This window comes from Dicentrarchus labrax, unplaced genomic scaffold (genome assembly GCF_905237075.1).
Source record: "Dicentrarchus labrax unplaced genomic scaffold, dlabrax2021, whole genome shotgun sequence".
Lineage (NCBI taxonomy): Eukaryota > Metazoa > Chordata > Actinopteri > Moronidae > Dicentrarchus > Dicentrarchus labrax.
This window is the reverse complement of record NW_026136717.1, coordinates 2,510,268-2,532,039: the sequence shown is the minus strand read 5'-3', so window position 1 is coordinate 2,532,039 and position 21,772 is coordinate 2,510,268. Positions and strand designations below refer to the sequence as shown.

General features: G+C 40.9%; 1 protein-coding gene across 3 annotated transcripts in view; it reads right to left on the bottom strand.

The window, feature by feature from the left end:
- LOC127379218 (PC-esterase domain-containing protein 1A-like) overlaps positions 1 to 21,772 on the bottom strand; it is a 35,989-nt gene that overhangs the window by 3,317 nt on the left and 10,900 nt on the right. Inside the window, exons 6-13 of one of the 3 annotated variants that reach the window (XM_051428560.1) lie at positions 20,669 to 20,920; positions 19,587 to 19,659; positions 19,394 to 19,477; positions 17,992 to 18,075; positions 11,086 to 11,217; positions 10,889 to 10,987; positions 4,904 to 5,030; positions 2,561 to 2,626 (exon numbers count right to left, since the gene is read on the bottom strand). In XM_051428560.1, the coding sequence (XP_051284520.1) occupies positions 2,561 to 2,626; positions 4,904 to 5,030; positions 10,889 to 10,987; positions 11,086 to 11,217; positions 17,992 to 18,075; positions 19,394 to 19,477; positions 19,587 to 19,659; positions 20,669 to 20,920 (917 nt within the window). Of the gene's footprint in view, positions 1 to 1,389; positions 2,627 to 4,903; positions 5,031 to 10,888; positions 10,988 to 11,085; positions 11,218 to 17,991; positions 18,076 to 19,393; positions 19,478 to 19,586; positions 19,660 to 20,668; positions 20,921 to 21,772 lie in introns of those variants that run through there. The other 2 variants (XM_051428562.1, XM_051428561.1) reach the window with 2 other exon arrangements.

Here is a 21,772-nt window from a genome sequence, read left to right as displayed (position 1 = left end):
CCATCCCAGCCACTGCAGACGAGTCCTGGAGTTTATCGACACTTCTCATCAAGCGTGCATCAACATCAGTAAGTGAGCCAAAGCTTTACCCTGTCTTGTGTTTGCGAGGGAGAGAGGGGTGTCGATATCTCTAGGACCACACACTTCTCAAACTCATGAAGAGGCAGCACACTGAATTAGAGGTGGGCGATATATATCGTCTGCGATAATATCGTCGTTGTTGTTTTGACCATGTGCAAATTTCCATTATGGAGTATTTAAATTACTTCGCCAAAAATATTGAAACGCACGCAGAAACTCCTCACATCCATTAATACACGGTGCATTAACGCTCTCTACAGCATGGCAGGATTCAGTCACACCACTAGTGGGCCTACGTGATCACATGACCTCTCGCTAGCATCCTCCTTGCAACAGTTTAGCAGCGCGTTGTGATGGTAGAGAGAAAATGCAAACACCTCCAGTCCCTGAAGCTACCGGTACTTGAGATGATTTAGTGCCGAGACGTGGGTCTACCTCTCTGGCATGGAAATGGTTTGGTTTCAAAAATACTTTTTTAGCGCAGCGCTCAGAGCGCTTCAAGTTGAAATCTGTTCGGAAAATTAGTTTTTGAGCTCTCAGCGCTAAAAAACGCGTTTGGTGGACACAAGCCCTAACTCAGACAATTCCAATCACATTTTAAAGGATATCGACTGATTATCGTTATCACCAAAATCCCCCAAAATAACTAGTTATTATTTTTTGCCCATATCGCCCACCCCTACACTGAATACGGGGGAAAGTATGAGGTCACACTGCTGATACGGTGATGCCAACAAATAACCTGTGGCATTGGAGAGGCGGCAGATGGAGATAACTGGGCTCTATGTTTCTGCTCATTGCCACCATTGTCCTGCCACTGTTGCCACTACCTGAGACACCTTGATCAGAACGAAACAGACAATTTTATCCAACAGCCACCCAAGAAAGGGCAAAAAGGGAGGTGCTACCAGCTTTCCCACCCGAGACAAACATGTCTGGGTATGCAGTAGCATCACGCAAAGTGACGTGCAGAGTAAAGCTGTGTCACCCTATGAGGGATCAGCGATGGAACCCAGATCCTGGAGAACATTTCAGATAACATGACAAATATTGTTTCTCACCATAATAACTTCCAGAAGAGAAAAGCAAGCACTCTCAGGCTCCTGAAGGATGGAGCATTTGGGCCTGACGGACCACAGGAGGATGAAAGAATACACTGGTACACAGTGCTGACACCTTTGATTACCATGTTTGTAATGCGTGTTCTTTTGACATTGCACTAAAGCTAAATGCGGCCATCATTTACTAAATGATCATGCTATATGCTGTATAGAAGAAGGCTGAAAGAATAGATATTGAGACCATACATTTGTTAGGAAACTGTTTACTGAGCTCATAAATGAAGTGAGAAGTCAGCTCATTTCTCCATAAGACTGCATGGTATTGTTTTTTATTACGGCCAATGGAGCTCCCCCTGCTGGCCTTTACATAGAATGCAAGTTTTAAGACACTTCCGTGTTGGCTTCACTTCGCAGACCTGGAACCTCTGTCCATTATATATACTATATAATTATTATATAACAACAATGATGAAATAATATCAATTATATAAACATGTAAAGAAACTGCTGTTTGCACTTTTTTGTTAAGTATGATGTTAGTAATCGAATTAGAATGTGATTCTTTTGTGGTACTTTAACTCGTATGAGATGACAATACCAGTAGAGGCCCCAAGACAATTTAAATGTGAGACCCCTGCTGTAATAATACAAACTAGTTCAAAATTGGGCAGTTGTTTCCCTTTAAGAACTTCATCTTTAGTTACACAGACAGACTGTTGAAAAAACACAAATTAAAAAGGCAGTTTGGCAGCTGTACTTGAACACTGCTAAGTGCTAAGCTATCCAGCATACAGTGTGACAAAAGGGTCCAGCTGTTCTTCTGTTTGTTTCTATGCATCACCACATACAGGCTCTCTATCACACCCCCTCCCTATCAAGGCCAAGAAGAAGAGAGCTGCCTTCACTTTATTAATCAGCTCTGGCTTTAATCATGAGTCAATTAGCAGCGTGGTCTAATTGACTATCATCTTAATTGCTCCATCACGCTCCGCCTTGGAGGACCGTCTGCTGCCAGCTTATCGTCTCACTTCTCGATAAGACACACACTTAATGAACGCTCACACTTGTGTATGGAAATGGCGTCGGTCCGATTCTTCTCACGTCAGAGCGGATGCCCCCGCGAGGCCTAGCACTAACCAAGGCAGGGACTCGAGAGGCAGCCTGACATTTATGGGACGTAATTGAAGATGGGTATGAACCCCCACGCTCCAACATAGATGGATATCAGCCAGCAGTAGATCTGCTGTCCTGCTTCATCAGCCTGAGGTGAGACGAGGCTGAGAAGAGGAGGCGAGGCTGAGAAGAGGTGAAGAAGGTGACTTTTAAATGGGGAAGCTGCTGATAAAACAGCAGCTCATACTTGGGGATCTGAGTCTGTTTCCACACTGCTTGGTCTGAGTCAGTCTGCTGTGACTCACTGTGGGCAGGACCACGGGCGCCTGTCATATCCGTGATGTGTCTGTAGCTGAAGACTGTGATAGAGCCTGTGAACCAACAGCAAAGATGAAAATCAGGTGCTATCATTTTGTCATTTTGACACTCAACACAGTTTATAGATCTTAGATTACATCCTAAGTGAAGCAAAATTCTAAATTTGGGGCACTGTGTCTGCTATGAAAACTTTAAATATGAAAAATGGCATACTATTTGCATACGTTTAGTACAAATTAAAAGTATGTAAATGGTAAATGGACCTATATAGCGCCTTTCTAGTCTTCCGAGCACTCAAAGCGCTTTTACACTATGTGTAATTCACCCTCTCACACACATTCACTCAGTGATGGTAAAGCCCATCAACAGGAACTAACATTCATACACATTCACACACTGATGCACGGCATCAGGAGCAATTTGGGGTTCAGTATCTTGCTCAAGGATACTTCGATATTTGGCACCAGGAGCCGGGGATCGAACCAACAACCTTCCGATTAGTGGACGACCCGCTCTGCCTCTGAGCCACAGCCGCCATGTGACTGCTAGAGGTTGTATACGTTTCTTCAGAATAGTAATTTGTTCCAAATAAAATAAACGAGCTAGGTAGGATGTGCAGACTTTTAAAGGTCCAGTGTGTAACATTGAGGAGGATCTGTTGGCAGAAATGGAATATAACAGGCCTGGAATTAAACTGGTGATTGAAATGTCTCTAGTTTATGTGCAATAATTTGATTAGGGTGCAATACTCAGGCTTATTCTGTCCTTCTGTATAAAGAATTTATAACTTTTGTAAAACTACAAAATCACTATTACTCATTTCATTTCTGTTGGTCACATACTGTGGCATACAGTTACTTTGTGTGTATATATTTGGCATTGCCAAAATATAAGGCTAAAACTACAGAGCAGTATATATAGGATATTTTAAAGAAATAGTTCAAACCTTAATACAGCAGTAAAACAAAACAGTAATATAAATCTAAAAACATCATATATATTATTGAAACACTGACAGGGGTCATTTTACTGCACAATTTGCTATAATACTCTTGACCTCCGTAAGGTTTAGTTAGGTTGCTGTTCGCTGTTGTGGGAAAAACTCAGAAGACCCGCAGCTTCCTGTCCTGACATAATATTCCTAGGTATGCTTTCATTAGCGTATAATCATCAGAAAAAAAGAATCATTATGTTTTCGTTACCTTAGAATGAGCTGTTTTAATGCACAATCTCAAAAATAATTTTATATTTCCCTAAAATTTCCACACTGGACCTTTAAAATAAAAAAAAATTTTTTTTTTTTTTTTAAAAAAGGAAAATTGGCTTTATAGCAGTCGTTGACTAGGCTTGTTTAAGAGTTTCTATTATGAAATAAAGTCCTATATAAAATAACTAGAGTTAATTTCTTTAATTATTTGAAAATGTATTATTTTATTCATTTTACACAATTTATTCATATGATTATCATGTTCTAAACACTTTGGGACTCCATAACAAAGTGCCTACTATACTGTACAACCAAGATTAACTCAAGAAAAAAAAAAACAGAAATATAGAAAGAGCCTTACCACTGAAACTGAAACTTCCTCATTTAAATTCAAGTTGTAGAGAACTGAGAATGGCTGAAATCATCTTCTCAAACAAACTTAGTTAAAAAAAATATGTCAAATTGTGAACTTGCAAACACTAAAGCCTGATTTGACTGGTGAAAGCACATTGTCCACATTTCTGGGTCAAACGCTGACTGGCTGGACTGTGTTGCTCGCAGTGTGAACACAGTGCAACTGTGGGTGGCCGACTGCCTGAGGCTAGAGATCAAGGCATTAGATGAGGGGAGCGGTGGATTAGGTTTGGTAGACATGAACCCCTCAGTACAGATGATGGGATTCATAGTTGTGTGGGATGAAGTGAAAGAAAGAACACGGTTATTGTATGTAAGGGTCTCACAGAGTCTTTCCATTAAGGCAGGACAGACAAGGAGCGGAAAATCTTTTTATCATCACCAATTTTGTGTCAAAAAACATCCTCTAAAATCTAAATGACAGTAGATTGGATTCGGGAACATTTCGATACACTGATCAGTGTATTTTAATGCAGGTATTGTAAGTGCCATTGTGCTTCCGACCAAACCATAATTACTAATCTAATGAACATTCAGAAACAGCCTGTGACTTCAAATTCACTTAACTTCCGTTCTCCTTATCTTCCTAACAAGTTTTCTCAATGCTGACGGTGACTCATCTTCTGTGAATAGTTTCTTTTTGAAAATCACTCAGTTAATGTTGAATCCAGAGTCTCTGTTGTAATTGGTTACGGTGTCTGCAGCTCACCATCCACATGCAGGGTGTCTGGGTGTCCCCGGTGGAAGGTGAGGGGGGTATGGGTGAGTCCTGAAGTTAGGCCTCCTCCTCCTCATACAGGGACCATCTGCGTGAGGACGGAAACTGAAACCTCCACCTGGACAGAAACAACAACGCAACTCAGACAGTTGGCTTTTTTTCTATTGAGAGAGGGCTGTGATCATACAAGCGTTTCTTATTTTATTGCATAAGCATCCAAAAAGCATAAAAATATTACACAATGTAAATAAGACTTTGCATCTCTCCCGGACAGAATTAAGATTTAACAAGCATCTTGATCAGAATCAATGATATATAGTTACTTTGCAACTTGTTGGCTTAATCAAATTCAAAGATCTCCATTTTAAAGCTGCAATAATTGATTTGTTTGCCACTTGGGGGCAGCACAACAAGCTGTAAACGCAACATCTGACATATTATCACCCTAAAAAGATATTTTTGTGAATGTGCTAGCAAATAGTGGCCTATTTACACATCGAGCAGACACATAACAACATTATACATTTTGCCAATCCACTAAGTTCAGGTATTGGAAACACTATTGGGAAGAAAAAAATGGTCTCTAATCACGATGTGATATGTATGCCTAGTCCACCTTCCATACTCTGAAATCTTGTGCATACTGCAATATTGAGTTGCTGATTTACACGCAGACAGTGGACCTGAATTAACTACAGCTACATGCACAAATGTTAAACTAATGTTGGAGCTAGGGGAAGTTTTCAAAGTGTGCCTAAAATGCATTCAGGGGTCTTTTTCATTTAATAATCATTCTGAAAACAGAAAAAGCATAGAAAGGGCTCAGCTTCTGCATGCTCTAATGTTCTATTAGCTGCCACAGACTGCAATCAAAAAAGAAAGAAAACAATAACAGTTGGGTGCCAACACGTGTAGTGCTCAGTCTCCTAATAAAGTTGATTCATAGAGTAAGACTAACTGTTAAGTAAGAACTCCTTGCTGCTGTGCATGCTGTCGCTTTAGTAATTAATTCTGTCCCTGCTGATGATGAAGGCGAGAATATATCATTGTTAATTATCAATTCAGGCTTTTGTGAATTGATGGATCATTTTGTCAATAAAAAGTTAGGAAATAGTGAATAGTCACAATTGCAGAGCCCAGAGGGGCCTGACCAGCAGCCCCAAACCCAAAGACATCCACTTTACAGTGATATGAATCAGAGAAAAGTAGAGAAGCTAAAACCAGATCATGCTCAACCTTTTGTTTCACAAATGAAAAAAACAACTATTTGATTATCAGCATTGTTTTTTATGGGCACAACTGTGGCTTAGGGGATAAGATGCTGACCTTGAACCGCAATGACCCAGTTTGGGTCCAGCCTCTCTCTCCCTTGTTTCATCTCTCTACAGGTGCTCCCTCATAAAGTCATACAATACCTCTCAAAAAATGTCAAGAAACACAATCATTTCTGTTGATCGATCCCACCCATTGTTTTAGTACTAAAAGCAGGGACTCTTTTACTACTATTAGAGTCTATTAGAGTAGAGTAGTGCGTTTTAAACCCAAAGCAAGCAGGTGTTTGGAGAGGACGTTCACTAGCATGTAGGACCTTACAGGGAGAAACTCACGGAGAGAATGACACAGGACATTTGTGTCTTTTCAATACAGAAAAGTTTCCGCAGAGATTTCTTTCTAACTTTGGCCTAATTCACACTGTTTGAATCCATCTGGATCTGACTTACTAAGCCCATTGTAGCTATTCAAACTGGTGGATTTTCCCATCCATAATAATAATCCTCTTATTCAGTGGACACATTTACTGTCCTAAATGCAGGTTCAGACACTTGACATAAACATCTTGAACCCAACTGACACACTTTGCATCCTAACTAAGTTAACACAGTGCGGTTGGAGCTCACCTGGTAGAGTCCTTACCACAGCGGCCTGGGTTTGATTCCAACATGCGGCCCTTTGCTGCATGTTGCACCCTCTCTCTCTACCCACTTTCCCATCTATCTTTACCTGTCCTATCAAATAAAAGGCATAGAAAGCCCCAAAAACATCTTTAAAAAGCAAGAACACAATGTGGTTTATCTGGCATCTTCTGATAATAATTAGTGCTGTCAAACGATTAAAATATTTAATCGCGATTAATCACATTAATGTCATAGTTAACTCGCAATTAATCGCAATAAATCGCACATTTTGATCTATTCTAAATGTCCCTTGATTTCTTTTTGTCCCATTATTTTTTCTCATTTTAATGCTCTTATCACCATGGAAAAGTGGATCGGCTTGCTTTGTGCAAATGTTGTTTTTATTGAAAACAACATTGGAATATACTGTAGTGTTCCATTTCACACTAACATTCTCACTTGGAGCAAATAATCTCTCACACAATGTAACACTGTCCATCAATAAAAGGGTGAAAAAAATACTCTGTCACACAAACAGCCCCTTCAACAGCCCTTTCTAAGGGATCAAAACAGGGCGATACAAAATCAAATTACAAAGTGCAAATGTAAGGTAAACTAGGACTCAGTCTATAGTGCAGTTAAACCATGGCTTAATACTTTTCTCAAGTTTGCTTTGAACATAGCAGTCAGGCTACTGCTCTTTATTCACCAGAGGCTCAACCCAGCCTCTTATTTCAGAAAGAATGAACAGTAACGGCTACCAATAAAAGGTAAGTCTACTACTTCTTTGCTTTGAGCCAGTTACTCAAACAGACAAGCCTGTTGACATTTTCAGACAACAAGGAATCCATCCATTTTGGCATCTCGCACTCGCCATCCACTCAAAACGTAACGTCTACTACTCTTCAACAAGTGTGTGCGGCGTGCCTGTTGTTTTGTTTCCGGTCTAGCTAGATCCGGTGTGGTGTTGTAGTTTTTCTAACGTTACTAGTTGTGGCAACAGCATGTGAAAAAAACTACAAAGTGTGCTAGGCGTTAATCTCGCGCTAAAAAAATTGACGCTGTTAAAATGGGTTTGCGTTAACGCCGTTAATAACTAATAATAACTTATAAATCTGCAAGGGGGCCAGACTCACAAAGGGTTAACCATGGCTTCTCAGTTTCACAAAGATAGCTTGAGTTAGGGAAGCTAGAATGGAAATATTTATCATAACAAATGACAACAGCCATATTTTTATCAGGAGCTGGTAAGAGGCCAAAACAGAGCTAAAAGAGTGAACATTGGAGCAACATTTTTTATGTAGACACAAAAACAACTCCAAATGAATGCTAAAGCAGCTCTGTAACTGCTGGATGTGTAATTTACAACTTATGATGTGTCAATGTTGTATTCACAACTTTTTTCTGCTGCCCCCAAGTAGCCAAAACAATGTTATTGAAGGTTTAACTTTCAGTTCAGTTGCCATGGTATCTAACGCTGCAGGCCAAAGCTTTTGTTGAGGCTTATTGATCAAAGCATATGAAAGAACTTCCTCCTTACTAATCAAGCTGTGAGGAACCAAAAAACCCACTAGTCTTACTATTATACTTACTTTGCATACTACTTTATTTGAAATATTGTCATTCAATGTCTATCCCACTCTGGTTATAAATATGGCCTCCAGGCTACTTAACATATTCAATATCAACTGCATCTTAAAGCACATAAAATATATTCACATTAGTATATAACCCACTGCTGTTGAATAGGAGAGTTGCAACACACTTTGATTTCTGCCCCAAAATGCAGTAATGTCATCAATTTACCAGAGATTGTGAAAATTAACAGCGTTCAATACGTGAACAAGTTGGTGTTTGGAACTATTGGTTTATCTAGGATTTGTGTTGCTTTCGCCTTTTCCCATTACAACAAATTCTTTGCATCAAGGCTTTATTTACTCACTATTCTCATCCTCCTCGATCTGAGTGCGGCCTTCGACACCATCTCTCACACTATCCTCCTCAACAGATTAATTTCCATTGGTATTTCACACACAGCCCTTGACTGGTTTAATTCCTACCTCTCAGGCCGCACTCAGTTCATCCAACTCCAATCCTTCAGTTCCCACCCGTCCCCCGTTACCACTGGCGTGCCCCAGGGCTCTGTCCTGGGGCCCCTTCTCTTCATCATCTACCTCCTTCCCCTTGGCAATATCTTCCGTAAATATAACATCCACTTTCATTGCTACGCGGATGACACCCAGCTCTACCTCTCCAGCAAACCAAATTCCACTCTCCCACCTTCCTCCCTCACTGACTGCTTCACCGAGCTCAAATCCTGGTTCTCCTCCAACTTCCTCAAACTCCACAGTGATAAAACCGAATTTCTTTTTATTGGCACTAAATCAACCCTCTCAAAAGCTAACAGTTTTTCCCTCACCATCGACCACTCCTCTGTCTCCCCTTCCCCCCAGGTTAAGAGTCTGGGTGTCATCCTCGACAGCACATTATCTTTCCAATCCCATATCAATAACATCACCCGGTCTGCATATTTCCACCTACGCAATATTAATCGACTCCGCCCCTCCCTTTCTCCCCACTCCACTGCCATCCTTGTACACAGCCTTGTCACCTCCCGCATCGACTACTGCAACTCCCTTCTCTTCGGTCTACCTCACAAATACCTCCATAAACTTCAACTGGTTCAGAACTCTGCAGCTCGAATTATCACCAGAACCCCCTCCATCCACCACATCACCCCTGTTCTACAGCAACTCCACTGGCTCCCGGTAAAACTCCGCATTGACTTCAAAATCCTCCTATTCACGTTCAAGGCCATCCACAACCTCTCCCCGCCTTATCTGTCCGAACTCCTCCACATCGCCAACCCTTCCCGTTCCCTCAGATCTGCCTCCTCTGTCCACCTCTCTGTCCCTCCCGCCCGCCTCGTCACCATGGGGAGCAGGGCTTTCAGCCGCTCTTTTCTTATCTGTTTCTTATTTCTTGCTGTTTTTTTTTTTTTTTTTTGTGTTGTACGGTGTCCTTGAGTGCCCAGAGAGGCGCCTCTAATAATTTAATGTATTATTATTATTATTATTATTATTATTTAATTCATATGACTATAGGGCTGGGCGATAAATCGATTTTATCAATTAATTCGAATTTGTAATTAAACACGATTTATTTTTAGTTAAAATCGGTTTTCTCTTGAACTTCCACAACACCAGCGCTCCCTTTGGGCTCCCATAGGTCACAGTGCGCTGACCCCTCCCCTCGCCTCTCAACAGATACACACAACATGGCAGCAAGCCAGGATGAGCTCGTCCCCAAAAAAGGCAAAGTGTCGTTGGTTGTTTGGAACTGGTTTGGTTTTGTGGCGTCCGATGGGTTTTATTATTGTCGATGCTTTTTAAATTCTAGTTCTGTGCTTGGGTTTTGTAACTTTGATCTTCTAAAAATAAATTAATGCTGAAATATATACATTTCCCCATAGGAATTAATCAATTAAATCACAGCTGTTTGTTACAAACAGTTCTTAAATGTACACAAGTGCACAGTTGAACTGGTAAAGTCAAGAGTTAACAGAGCAGAGTGGGTAACCGGCTTTATGAGACCAGTGTTCCAGTCAGTAAGCCAGATACCGCCCAGCGTTTGGGGACTCTTGAAAGGACTTTAAACAAAGCAAATTGGATAATTATAGGTTTTTGGAGTTCTGCCAGATATATCTATATATTGTCAGAATTCTTGGAGAGGTGCTTATTGGAGTGGCGGGGTACAAGGAAATAAATTAATTTCCCTTGGGATAGTCTGTTTATCAGTTTTAATTGGTACTTGGATAATATTAGGCAATTTAATGTTTTTAATTTGACTTTTCTTTCCTTTCATTAGTTAATGTGAATGCCTGCTGTTAGAACAAAGCTAAGTTACTCTGGTTCTAAGTATTTTATTTTGATTAAGTTTACTTGATCAATTCAAAGCAAATACATGTCTTGAGTCAATAGATGAATTGGAGAAGGCATCATCTCTGCTTAATGTAAAAGAGTCAGTGCTTCGGTAAAACTAGAGATGATACTATAAATATAAAAGAGAGAAAGCACCATACCTGCACCGAACCTGGAGTCTATCAGCGAGCAGGTGGCTCTGATTGGACGGTGAACGTGCTGCCTTGGCCAAAGGTTGGCTGGTGGCAAAGGCTTATAATCTGTCAGCAACGGAGGAGAGAACACAGTCACAACAATGCCATACTGCCAAAAAACTCTGACTGCATGGAGGCAAGGTGACTGACTCTGTTGAACTTACACTGTCTGTAGACAGTCCAGTTTCGAGCAGCAAGAGGAGCATGACTCTGCACCGGGAGGTGACACTGACCAACTCCAACAGTGGCTGAACTCTGCTGCCAATAGAGAGGGCGCTGCATGGGTAAATCTACAGCTGGGACATACAGAAAAACAGAATAACAAGGTTAGGGTTAGACTAAGATACGTCATCACTGATCATTGACTAGTTGTCAATAGAAAAACCTTTACTTTTAACAAGATGTTTTGATCAGAACAAGAAACTAATGGAAAATTGTTTGTGCCAAATGGTGATGGAGACTCTTCTCACTGATTTCAACTGGGCGGGAGTTCCGTTTACCAGAATCAGGATTTAGCAGCACTTGAATCAGAATGTTGGGCAGTTGTGGGTTGGTTTTTATTGCCAGCACTGTCACTCAAATTTGATCAAACCACACCCACTTTTCTTGATGCAGTTTTTGAAACTACAAAAAAGAGGATGCAGGAAAGAAAAATAAAAAGGAGTGAGAAGCAGAAATTGGGTCAATCAGGAAAAAGCAACAAATCTGACACTAGGTAGAGTACAAAACACATAGGAACGCAAGTATTTACTGCTACACAGTGTTGGTAGGGTGTATTAGGGACGGCTGTGGCTCAGAAGAAAAGCGGGTTGCCCACTAATTGGAAGGCTGTTGGTTCGATCCCCGGCTCCTCCCAAAACATGTCGAAGTATCTTTGAGCAAGATACTGAACCCCGATTTACATTGGTGTGTGAATGTGTATGAATGCGTTAGTTTCTGTTCGATGGACTTTGCCATCACTGAGTGAATGTGTGTAAAAGGGTGAATGTGGCACGTAGTGTAAAAGCGCTTTGAGTGGTCGGAAGACTAGAAAGGCCCTATACAAGTACAGGTCCATTTACCATTTACCATTTATTAAAAAAGCAGCAGTAGCATTTATGAAAAGATTTGAGAAAATACTAAACAGAAATGAGAAAATAAGGGCAATTTTCGATTGAACCAGTCTCCATCTGAAATTGAATATAGCCATGTTGAAGTTAGTTGAATTACAAACAGCAGCAGAGAAACCAGAGCATGACTTGGTGATTATTCTTTCTGGCTGATTAAAGGTGGGCAGGGGGCTTTTATAACTCTCAAAAGGCTCTTTATTAGCTATTGTGAATTGGCAAACAGCTGAAGGCTCTCCTCTGAATGAGGGCTGATTGCTGTACTGATGCAATCAATGGACCCTGCTAAGTGGGCCGACTTGTCTGATGGCCATGAAAAATATAAAATGCCTGAGGGAAAACAGTGGACACAGGGCTTGTGGGAATTTTAAATCAATCAATCAAGTCTATTTCCATCAATCAAGCTTATTTGTCACGTGTAATCATATAAAAAGTACAATCACATGTAATCCTGCCAATTTGAGCCATTTAGTAGAATAGGAATAATAATAAATATATGTGTATGATTGGGGGCAGAGGCAGGGGGTCTAAGACTCACAGGAAAATTCTTAAAAGCACTTCCTGAGCCTCTCAGGGATGGCCTGGTGTATCCAGTTTCCTACCGCAGCAGTTATCCAGGTGGTTGGGATCATCATCATTCTTCTAGCCTTCTTTATGCAGGGTAGAGCACCGCCTCTTGTATGTTAAGCCGAACTAACCACTCTTTGCAGGGCCATGTGGCCCTGTTTGGTGCTGTTTCTGTACCAGTCAGTGATGTTCCCCATCAGGACACTCTCAATGGTGCAAGAGTATAAATTCTTCAGTATTTGAGGGGATACCTGGAATTTCCTCAAGGTGAAACAGTATCTGCCTTGCCTTTCTCATGACTGGATTAATATGCCGCGTCAGGCTCTTAATGATGAGGAGACCAAGGTACTTGAAGCTGTCGAAGACCCATTGTAAGTAAGGGGTTCCTTCTATGCTTCTTCCCAGAGTCCATAAGGCTACGTTTACACTATAGTTCTTAATGCTGGATTATGATTTTTTGCATGGTTGTTCACATTATAATTTAAATGCAACCACCATCAGACTCCAGTGTGAACAGTCTACAGCCTCTAAGTGACCCGCATGCGCGGATAAGAAGTGATCTTACATGCAGCACGCTCCGTTCACGAAAGTAAATATGGATGCTACACATGTCAGCGTGTGTGTATCAATTTTTAAGTTGTTGTGCAATCGGAGCAGACAAAATTATGATGATGATTGTGATTATTATGATTGTCGTGTCCCGCCTCCTGCAGAATTGAGATGCCTGTCTCACTTCAAGTAAAAGTCGATTGAAACGCGACATGACTGTTGACTGCTGAGGTCGCTTTGATAAATATCGGATATGTATCCGATTCAGAATGATTTTAAGTGGCCTGGATCTGATTCGAAAAAAAATCGGATTTGTGCTGTTGAGACTGTCTTAAAATAAAATCTGATATGGGTCACATATGGGCAGAAATTCAGATTTGGGGCACTTTTGCCTGCAATGTAAACGTAGCCTTAGTCTTGCTGGCATTCACAAGTAGGTTGTTTTCCTTTCTTTTCATTGTTATCTGTGATCAGGCCCACCACAGTTGTGTCATCAGTGAACTTGATGATGGTATTGGAGTTAAAAGTGGCTATACAATCGTGTGTGTACACAGGGAGTACAGCAGGGGGCTCAAGATGCAGCCCTGAGGTGCTCCGGTGTTATGGATGAGGGTGGAAGAGCTGTGTCCGCCCACCCTTACTTCTAGGGTCTGCCCATCAGGCCAAGCCAAGAATCTACTTGCACAGTGAGGTCTTTAATCACAGCTTTGTGACAAGCCTGGATGGAACTATGGTTTAAATGCTGAATTGTAGTCAATGAACAGCAGTCTCAGATCTCCGATATGGCCGTGTAGAAGATGTGTACTATGGCATCTTCCACTGGTCGGTTGGCACGGTAGGCAAACTGTAAAGGGTCCAGTATACTGTAGTGAGGAGCAGATGCCAGCCATTCAAAGCACAGTACAGCAGGCATGACAACAAGAGTGGGTAAGTACAATGCCAAATCCACCCCGAAACAACCAGCGTGAAGTCCAGTGGTCAAGTAAATTTTCCTTCCAAGTGCCTTACAAAAAAATCCACCTGTACTGGACAAGCCTTAATGTTGCATTAAGACAAAAAAAGACGCCTTGTCTTCTAAGGGTAAAAAAAGATCTATAGAGCTCTGTCAATGACTCTATCCTAGTCTTTTGCTTCTCTCTCTGGCTTCCTTTGGTACAAGTGTTCACTTCAGCTTTAGCTAGGACTCCACAGAGCTCATTCAAACTAAATTGGAAGAATGCAAAGCATGCATCAGTGGTTTTTGTTGGAGAAGGGAAGTTCAGAGGTAGCCTGCTGACTGTCATGCTCAAACCTGGTGTAATGAGGTGAGACAGTGCTCATCCACACTTCACTGGGATTTATCCGCTTGTTCACACTGCTTGCATTTCATCCTTCAAGCTCCCTTTGGTCCTGGGAGGAGAGTGTATTTTAAAATGGCTGTTCTTCATCATTAGATAAAGGATACCTGATCCACATAAGGCCCACACATCCCTTTTTGATCAGAATTAGTGACAGGGGCCAATACGGATAGATCACTGATCACAGATTTGTATCAATCCAACATGCTTACATTTCAAATCACATAAACCTTAGACTGCTAGTAATTAGTCATCCTGTGTTTAGTGAGTGTCACACTGTGGTCAACATTTAGTTTTGCTTCCTACTCTCAACAAATGCTAACAAAAGCAGAACTTTCAGCTCTAAGACCTACAGCAAAAGAAGAGAAGTAATCAGGACTAAAGTGAATCTGTGGAGACAAATACTCGGCGAGACGTGTATCTTCACAGAAGGATGATTCCAGCCTTTGGAAGCCTGAAGGTGCAGCCGATGCCTCTTACAATCAAGTCGTCTTTTTCAATCCAGCACAGTCTACTGTTTGCTTCCATGACTGTTGCAGCGTGTTGCAGTATGGCTCTATGTTTTCAGTAATAACCTGTTCTTTGTGGCTTTACCATTGGCTGTGATTACAGTTTTGAGTCTACCAGCGTTTCTTACCTGGATTTGGGAAATTTGCTCACATTATATATTTTTTTAAACCTTACCATTATTTATTCAGGGTGTTTCAGTTGAGAGCCAAGCTCTCTTGTTCAGTAAATCTCTGATCCTGTTACACACATTCACACCTGGAATTAGAACTGCAACAATTAATTAATTAGTTGTCAACTATTAAATTAATTGCCAACTATTTTAATAATTGATTGTGTTGAGTTTTTAGGAAAGGATTCCAGCTTTTTAAATGTGAATATTTTCTGGTTTCTTTGGTCCATAAACTGAATATCTTTGGGTTGTGGACAAGAAAATACATTTGAGGACATCGCTTTGGACTTTGTGAAACAATGATCAACATTTTTTTTTGGAACCAGCTTCCATTTGTGGTTCGGGAGGCAGACACCCTCACCACATTCAAGAGTAGGCTTAAGACATTCCTCTTTGATAAAGCTTATAGTTAGGGCTGGATCAGGTGAGTCCTGAACCATCCCTTAGTTATGCTGCTATAGGCCTAGACTATCGGGGGATTTCCCATGGTGCACTGAGCTCCTCCCTTCCTCTCTCTTTCTGCACTCATTCATGTTCCATTAATGCATGTTACTAACTTCACTTCTTCCCCGGAGTTCTTGTGCTTTCTCGTCTCGCAGGTTCTTATCGATCCTGGCAGAGCCTCCTGCCATGGTCCTGCTAGATTGCTATTGCTAATACTGTTGTTGCTGTGCACCTGTCTGTCTGTCTCTCGCTCTCTCTCTCTCTGCATCTCTATCTCTCTCTCTGCATCTCTCTCTGCATCTCTCTCTCTCTCTCTCTCTGCATCTCTCTCTCTCTCTCTCTCTGCATATCTCTCTCTCTCTCTCTCTCTCTCTCTCTCTCTCTCTCTCTCTCTCTCTCTCTCTCTCACCCCAACTGGTCGAGACAGACGACCACCCACCTAGAGCCGGAGGATCTGTCCTAGGTTTCTGCCTTTTAACAGGCAGTTTTTCCTTGCCCTTGTCGCCAAGGTCTTGCTCATGGTGGTACTGTTGGGTCTCTGTAATTAATGTTTTAAAGAGTTCAGTCTAGACCTGCTCTATTTGAAAAGTGTCCTGAGATAACTTCTGTTATGAATTGGCGCTATACAAATAAAATTGAATTGAATTTTTCACCATTTTCTGACATTTTATGAACCAAACAACTAATTTATTACTCAAGAAAATAATCAAAGGTTAATTGACAATTAAAATAATTGTATGTTGCAGCCCTACATGAAACCTGTCAAGTACAACCACAGCCTGATCTAATGGCCACTGAGCACCAGTATTATGCACCTCGTAGGTGGTAATGAGGGAGTGGTGAAAGTGCTGCTGTTTCTTTCCCCACCTCAATGTATCATGCTGGTTTGAGGATCGAACGACCAGTCACAAGCCTGCTTTTCTAACCTTTAGGCCATAACTGAACCTCTGAAGCTCACAGGTCTGTCTAGACAACTATAGAGAGTTTATTTGACTTCTTAACTTTTGCTCAGACATTCCCTGTGAACTGTGCGACTACATACCAACCAGTGTGTTACTCTCTAAATCACATTCAATTAGCTTAACTTGTGAACCACATTTTGAAGTTGCCTCAGGGAAAATAAGCGAGTCCATTACTTTGACATAAATCATCATCATCATCAGGGCATTTCCATTAGCACTTTAGCACGAGTCAAATCGTTTCCACTACCATTTTAAACGCGGTGTGCCAAGCCGCGCTCGAGGAGGAGTATCTTCAGAGTAGGGCCAAAATACGCCTGATCCCCTACAAGCAGGCTGCAGTGACATCTTGTCGACAAACCCCTGACAACCCCCCTTCTCACCCTCAAACTTTAGTATGTTCTGAGATTCCTGTCTGTACAGGAGAGCAGAGAGAGAGAGACACTTTTAGAAGCCTCTGAGCGTTGAGCTCTCAGTACTTTTGTAGCTTCTACCTGAATCTTTGTGGTTTTAAGTGGTCCCTGTTTGTACTTTCAGATATCGGCTTTATTTAACTGTTTCCTGTTCTATGCTGTATAAGTATCGTGTTAAGTTACTGCTGATGAAAACCCAACATGTTCTAATATAACCAGGGACTTTTAAGAATTTATAGGAAGTAAAATGTGTTTATTACCAAATTAGCGGCTATTCTTCAATGAAAACAAATTTACATGTGCTATAGAACGTAACCGCAGTGAAATAATCAGAAAATTATGTTTTATTTATTTGATTCACTGCTTTGTTCTCCTTCTCTTTATTCAATATTGAGCTCTCTTGATCATTGCTGCTCTCTCTTCCCTATACAGATGCACCTTCAAGTGGGTAGCCCTGTCCTAACAGAGATGCAAATCCCTGCCACCCTGGGCTGGTGCGCCGAGTGACACAGAGTCAAGCCAAGCCAACACGTGTATGGAAAAGGACTATTAGATTAAAGTGGTTGGATGTGTACTGATGTCACTACTTCTACAAAATAAACTACTATGAAGGCAAAATACACAATGCTGGTGTGTTTCTTACATATGATAAGAATTAACTTGGGATGTACCGAAGACGGAAAATAATAAATGTGTGGCTGAAAAGACAGCTAGAAATGATAAAAAGTGAAGTGTTACTCACAGTCTGCTATTTGTTTTTGTTATTTATGTGCCTTGGTTAATAAAACTACATTTTTTAACTTTTAGTATGCACAATGGCACCAATTTGAACACATCAGCACATCTCCTAAACTTATTTCATATTTTAAAATTGGAAAGTTTGTAGTTGCAAGTATGCAAAAGCAGGCAAGTTTTGGAGAGAATGATGAAGAATAGGTGGGAATAGTGTTCATCAAGCCCAGTAATTCTCCAGGCATAGAGTAATTCCACTACAGGTAGACAGGTTGTAGCTTTACCTCCATAGTGGTCATCAGCAGGCTGTGCAGGCTGATTGGCAAGCTGTGTTGGCAGCAGCAGGGGTCTGATGTTCACTGCCCTGTCTTCCATCCACATATAAGACAAAAACAGCAATCTTTAGGTTGAACTATATAAAAAAATATATTATTAATTGCCTTGTGTAAAGAAAAACAGATTAAGGCAGTTATAAAAACAAGAGACACAAATCAGTCTTCATACATTTGTTATCGCTAATGCAGTACTAGTGTTATTTAATCAACTTCACATAATTACTGTCTCAAGAGCTCGCACAAAACAATATGCAAGGTTTACTCTTATTGATTAAGTCCCAACACTTCACAAAAACCTTTTTGAACAGAAACTTTTTCTTATGGAAGTGTTAAGAGCGTCTGGCTTGCTCATTGTTTTAAGACGAGTCTATTGGTCTCTTTCCAAAACGGTACAGTCATTTGGCATGCAGACAATTAAACCTCTATCATTGTACTCCCTTTGCTTGTACTGGCTGTTTTTTCTCAACTGTCGGTGAATTAAGCATTTATTTCCACCAAACCAGAGTTGGTGATTGTTGGAACAGTGGACTAACAAAGATGGTTTTGATGAGTTTTATTTTGTTTCTGTTCACCTTGAATGAAGTTATGATGTTACAATGATCAGTGAGGTAAATTTACTGTTTCTGTTATGCTGTTGGCAAATATTATGGCCATTTCTGATTAAACAGAAGGTCTTTCTCTGTAGGGATCCCTTACAGTGTGGCAAAAATAAGAACTGTTATAGTGGATGTACTTTGACGGGCACATTTGTCCCCAAGGATTAGCTAACATTACAAAGACACAAAGATGAGTGCAGCTGCAAACTTCACTTATCCCACCAGGCAGTAACATACATCTGTAATCTCCTGTCAGATGATTTGGTGAATAATTCCAGATGTCCCTATGCACTCCTAGTTGTTGTCAAAGTCACTTCTGCACTGAGTTTCTTTGCAAGTGACCAGCCAGAGTTCTATTGAAGGTATGAATGCATAGGGGCAGCTGGCATTAGTCTCCATCTGACCGGAGATTACAAATGTATGTTAATGCCTGGTGGGATAAGCACACGAGCAGCCCCCTTTCCTCAGGAGAAAACCGGTCACTTCTCCAACTTTCAGAATCCACCGTTTAAATAGCAATGTGTAAGGTGTAAGCACTCCCTGGGAACGGGAGATGACACTCTGATTGGTTCGGTCATTTGCTTTTGTCAAAGTGAAAACGGATCTCTACAGTCTAACCGCACCTAAGAGGGACATTTTCAAGTTCTACATGTAGTATGGATTTAAATCAAAAGATTGTTTATTTGATGTATATTCACAAAGAGTAACACACACACACATTTTAAGGGCAACAAGACAACAGACTTACCTCTTACCTGAATTTGGAGGGACCAGCTGTAATCCTTCTGACCTGAAGTGACTCTGCTGGTATCGGACCAGGCCATGTCTCTGGAGGGGTACTGAGATAAAATGACAGCATAGGAATAAATGATGCAAATGAATCAAACGGATGCCAGTGAGTCCTAATGTCTGAGTGACTAAAAATAAGGGAAACTTGATTTTACTAACCTGAGTTCAGCCGGGGCCTCGGACGGGGCCACTCGGGTCTGATATAGTGGTGTCCAAACTCCTCTCTGCCACCCTGAAGTACTAAACATTCAGACATCATTAACACCTCTGTCATAGAACTGCTTCATGCACCAAATTTCATACTTGACGGCCAATATAGAGTGCTGCAGGAATGAGTCCCAAAATCATGGAAATTAGTTTACTTTTTTGCACTTTTGGTTCTCTCTCCTCGAAGAAACTTTTTTTTTTAATGGGTTTTTGATTAGATTCCTGAAATACCAGAAATTATTTTACCAATAAACTATTGTACGATACAACCTTCACTCTTAACTGACTTTGAAAGCAGTAAGATATTCAATACTGCATGTTATAAGAGGCTTGCTTATTTTGCCTAGAAATTGAAGATGACCTTCAAAATGGCTTATGTGCTGATGAAGTGCTGATTGTAGTCTCTTGACTTCCTTGTCTTCTTTTTTGATAAATTTCACCACCTAACTAAAAGCATTTTTGCAGCAGTTGTCGTCTTCCTTTTAGATGTGTTTCTTTCATTTTGTGTGTGTTGCTCTTCCAGGAATAGAGGACATCTTTATCGTTAAGAGCCCATTTTGTCATTTGAGTCAAACTGACAGGGTTTTTGAAGAAGAAAAACTATTTTGGCTCTTATTAACTTACTTCATCTAATCTTTACACTTTACAGACAGTTTCCAAGAAATCAAAGGATTACGTTTTCCTACACAGTATTATGGCTGTGAAAGCCTCTCAAACAGTATTTTGGTCCAGAGACATAAAAAGCTTCCAATGATGTCCAGGGTGGTAATATCAATATTCATCTGAGGTACATAAATGGAGCACATGTTGTGTGCCTACTTATATATGCAGAATCAATCAGTTCAGGGATGGTCTTCCTATAGACAACCCCTGAAGTAGTGATCAGTTGAACAGCACAGTAAATATAGAGTCAATAAACCACATCATAACAGAGGTGCAGCAGTCACTGGACTGAACCATGCTCCATTTGAAATGGCAGGCCAATAACATGTCAGCACTCAGTATATCAGTGGAACAGCTGTGGGTGCATTGACCTTGTCCTGGGGGGGAGGGGGGTCCTGCAGGTCAACTCCCCAGGCGTCAGCGATGTGCTGCAGCAGCAGGCTGCTGATGTGTCGATGGGCCAGTGCGTCCCAGTGGACGCCGTCGGGCATGCGGTGCTGCAGGCTGAGGCGGAAGTGGAAGTGGAGGTCGAGGACGTCCAAGCCGTAGGCCTCTGCCAACCGACCGCTGTAGAAGTTGGCCTCAATGATGTCATAACACAGCGAGGGGCCCAAGTGGCTCACCTGTTGTGATTCAATAATACACAGTTCATTAACAATTTAACATTTGTGTTCGGTAGTAATTCTTGTTAATAATTCTATAACATTGATTGTCTGTCAATGTGCATCTATGTGCATCTTAAATTTGCACATAAAAGCTAGGTATACACAATAATTATGGGGGCAGATAAATTATCAGCTGATAATGGGAATTATGAATTGATTATGAAGTATCAGGAAAATTAAATTATAGCCATCATATTATTGATCCATAATAATACTAATTTATTTTGAATTCTTATGCACGTGTGATAGGCTTCATGTTCTATGAAAGCCAAAGTATGTTTGTGATTGTGAAGTAAATGTTTTGATGTTTTTTTTAATTTGTATATGTATTTTACATGTTTAATGGTATGTATCTATTTGGTGGCCCAAGTGTCAGGTTTAATGCTGTAATGTTACAGTTTGAGTACATGGACCAGAGGCAAATATTAAAATATTTAGGCCTGAGGTTTTATTAATACATTATATATAAAATTTGGTAGGGATGAGCGCGATTAGTCGACTAGTCGGTTACACGTTGCTAATCCCACTTGTCGCTGCACTAGCACTAATGCCACTGGTTTTAAGAGTCATCTTTGTCCCACTGTAGTCCTAACATTTGGTTACTGCGGTCTGCTTTGGGATTCAACCAGCTTATTTTACTCTCTACCCATCTAGCCTCAGAGATGGTTAGAGATGGCACTAGTGAGGGGAAAGAGAATGGTGGAGCTGGCATCGAAAAGAAACTACTCAGAGTATGGTAAGTTAGAATGGCATGCCGATAATGTAACTGCCCCTGCATCAAATGATCAGGATACTGAGGTCTCTTTAAGA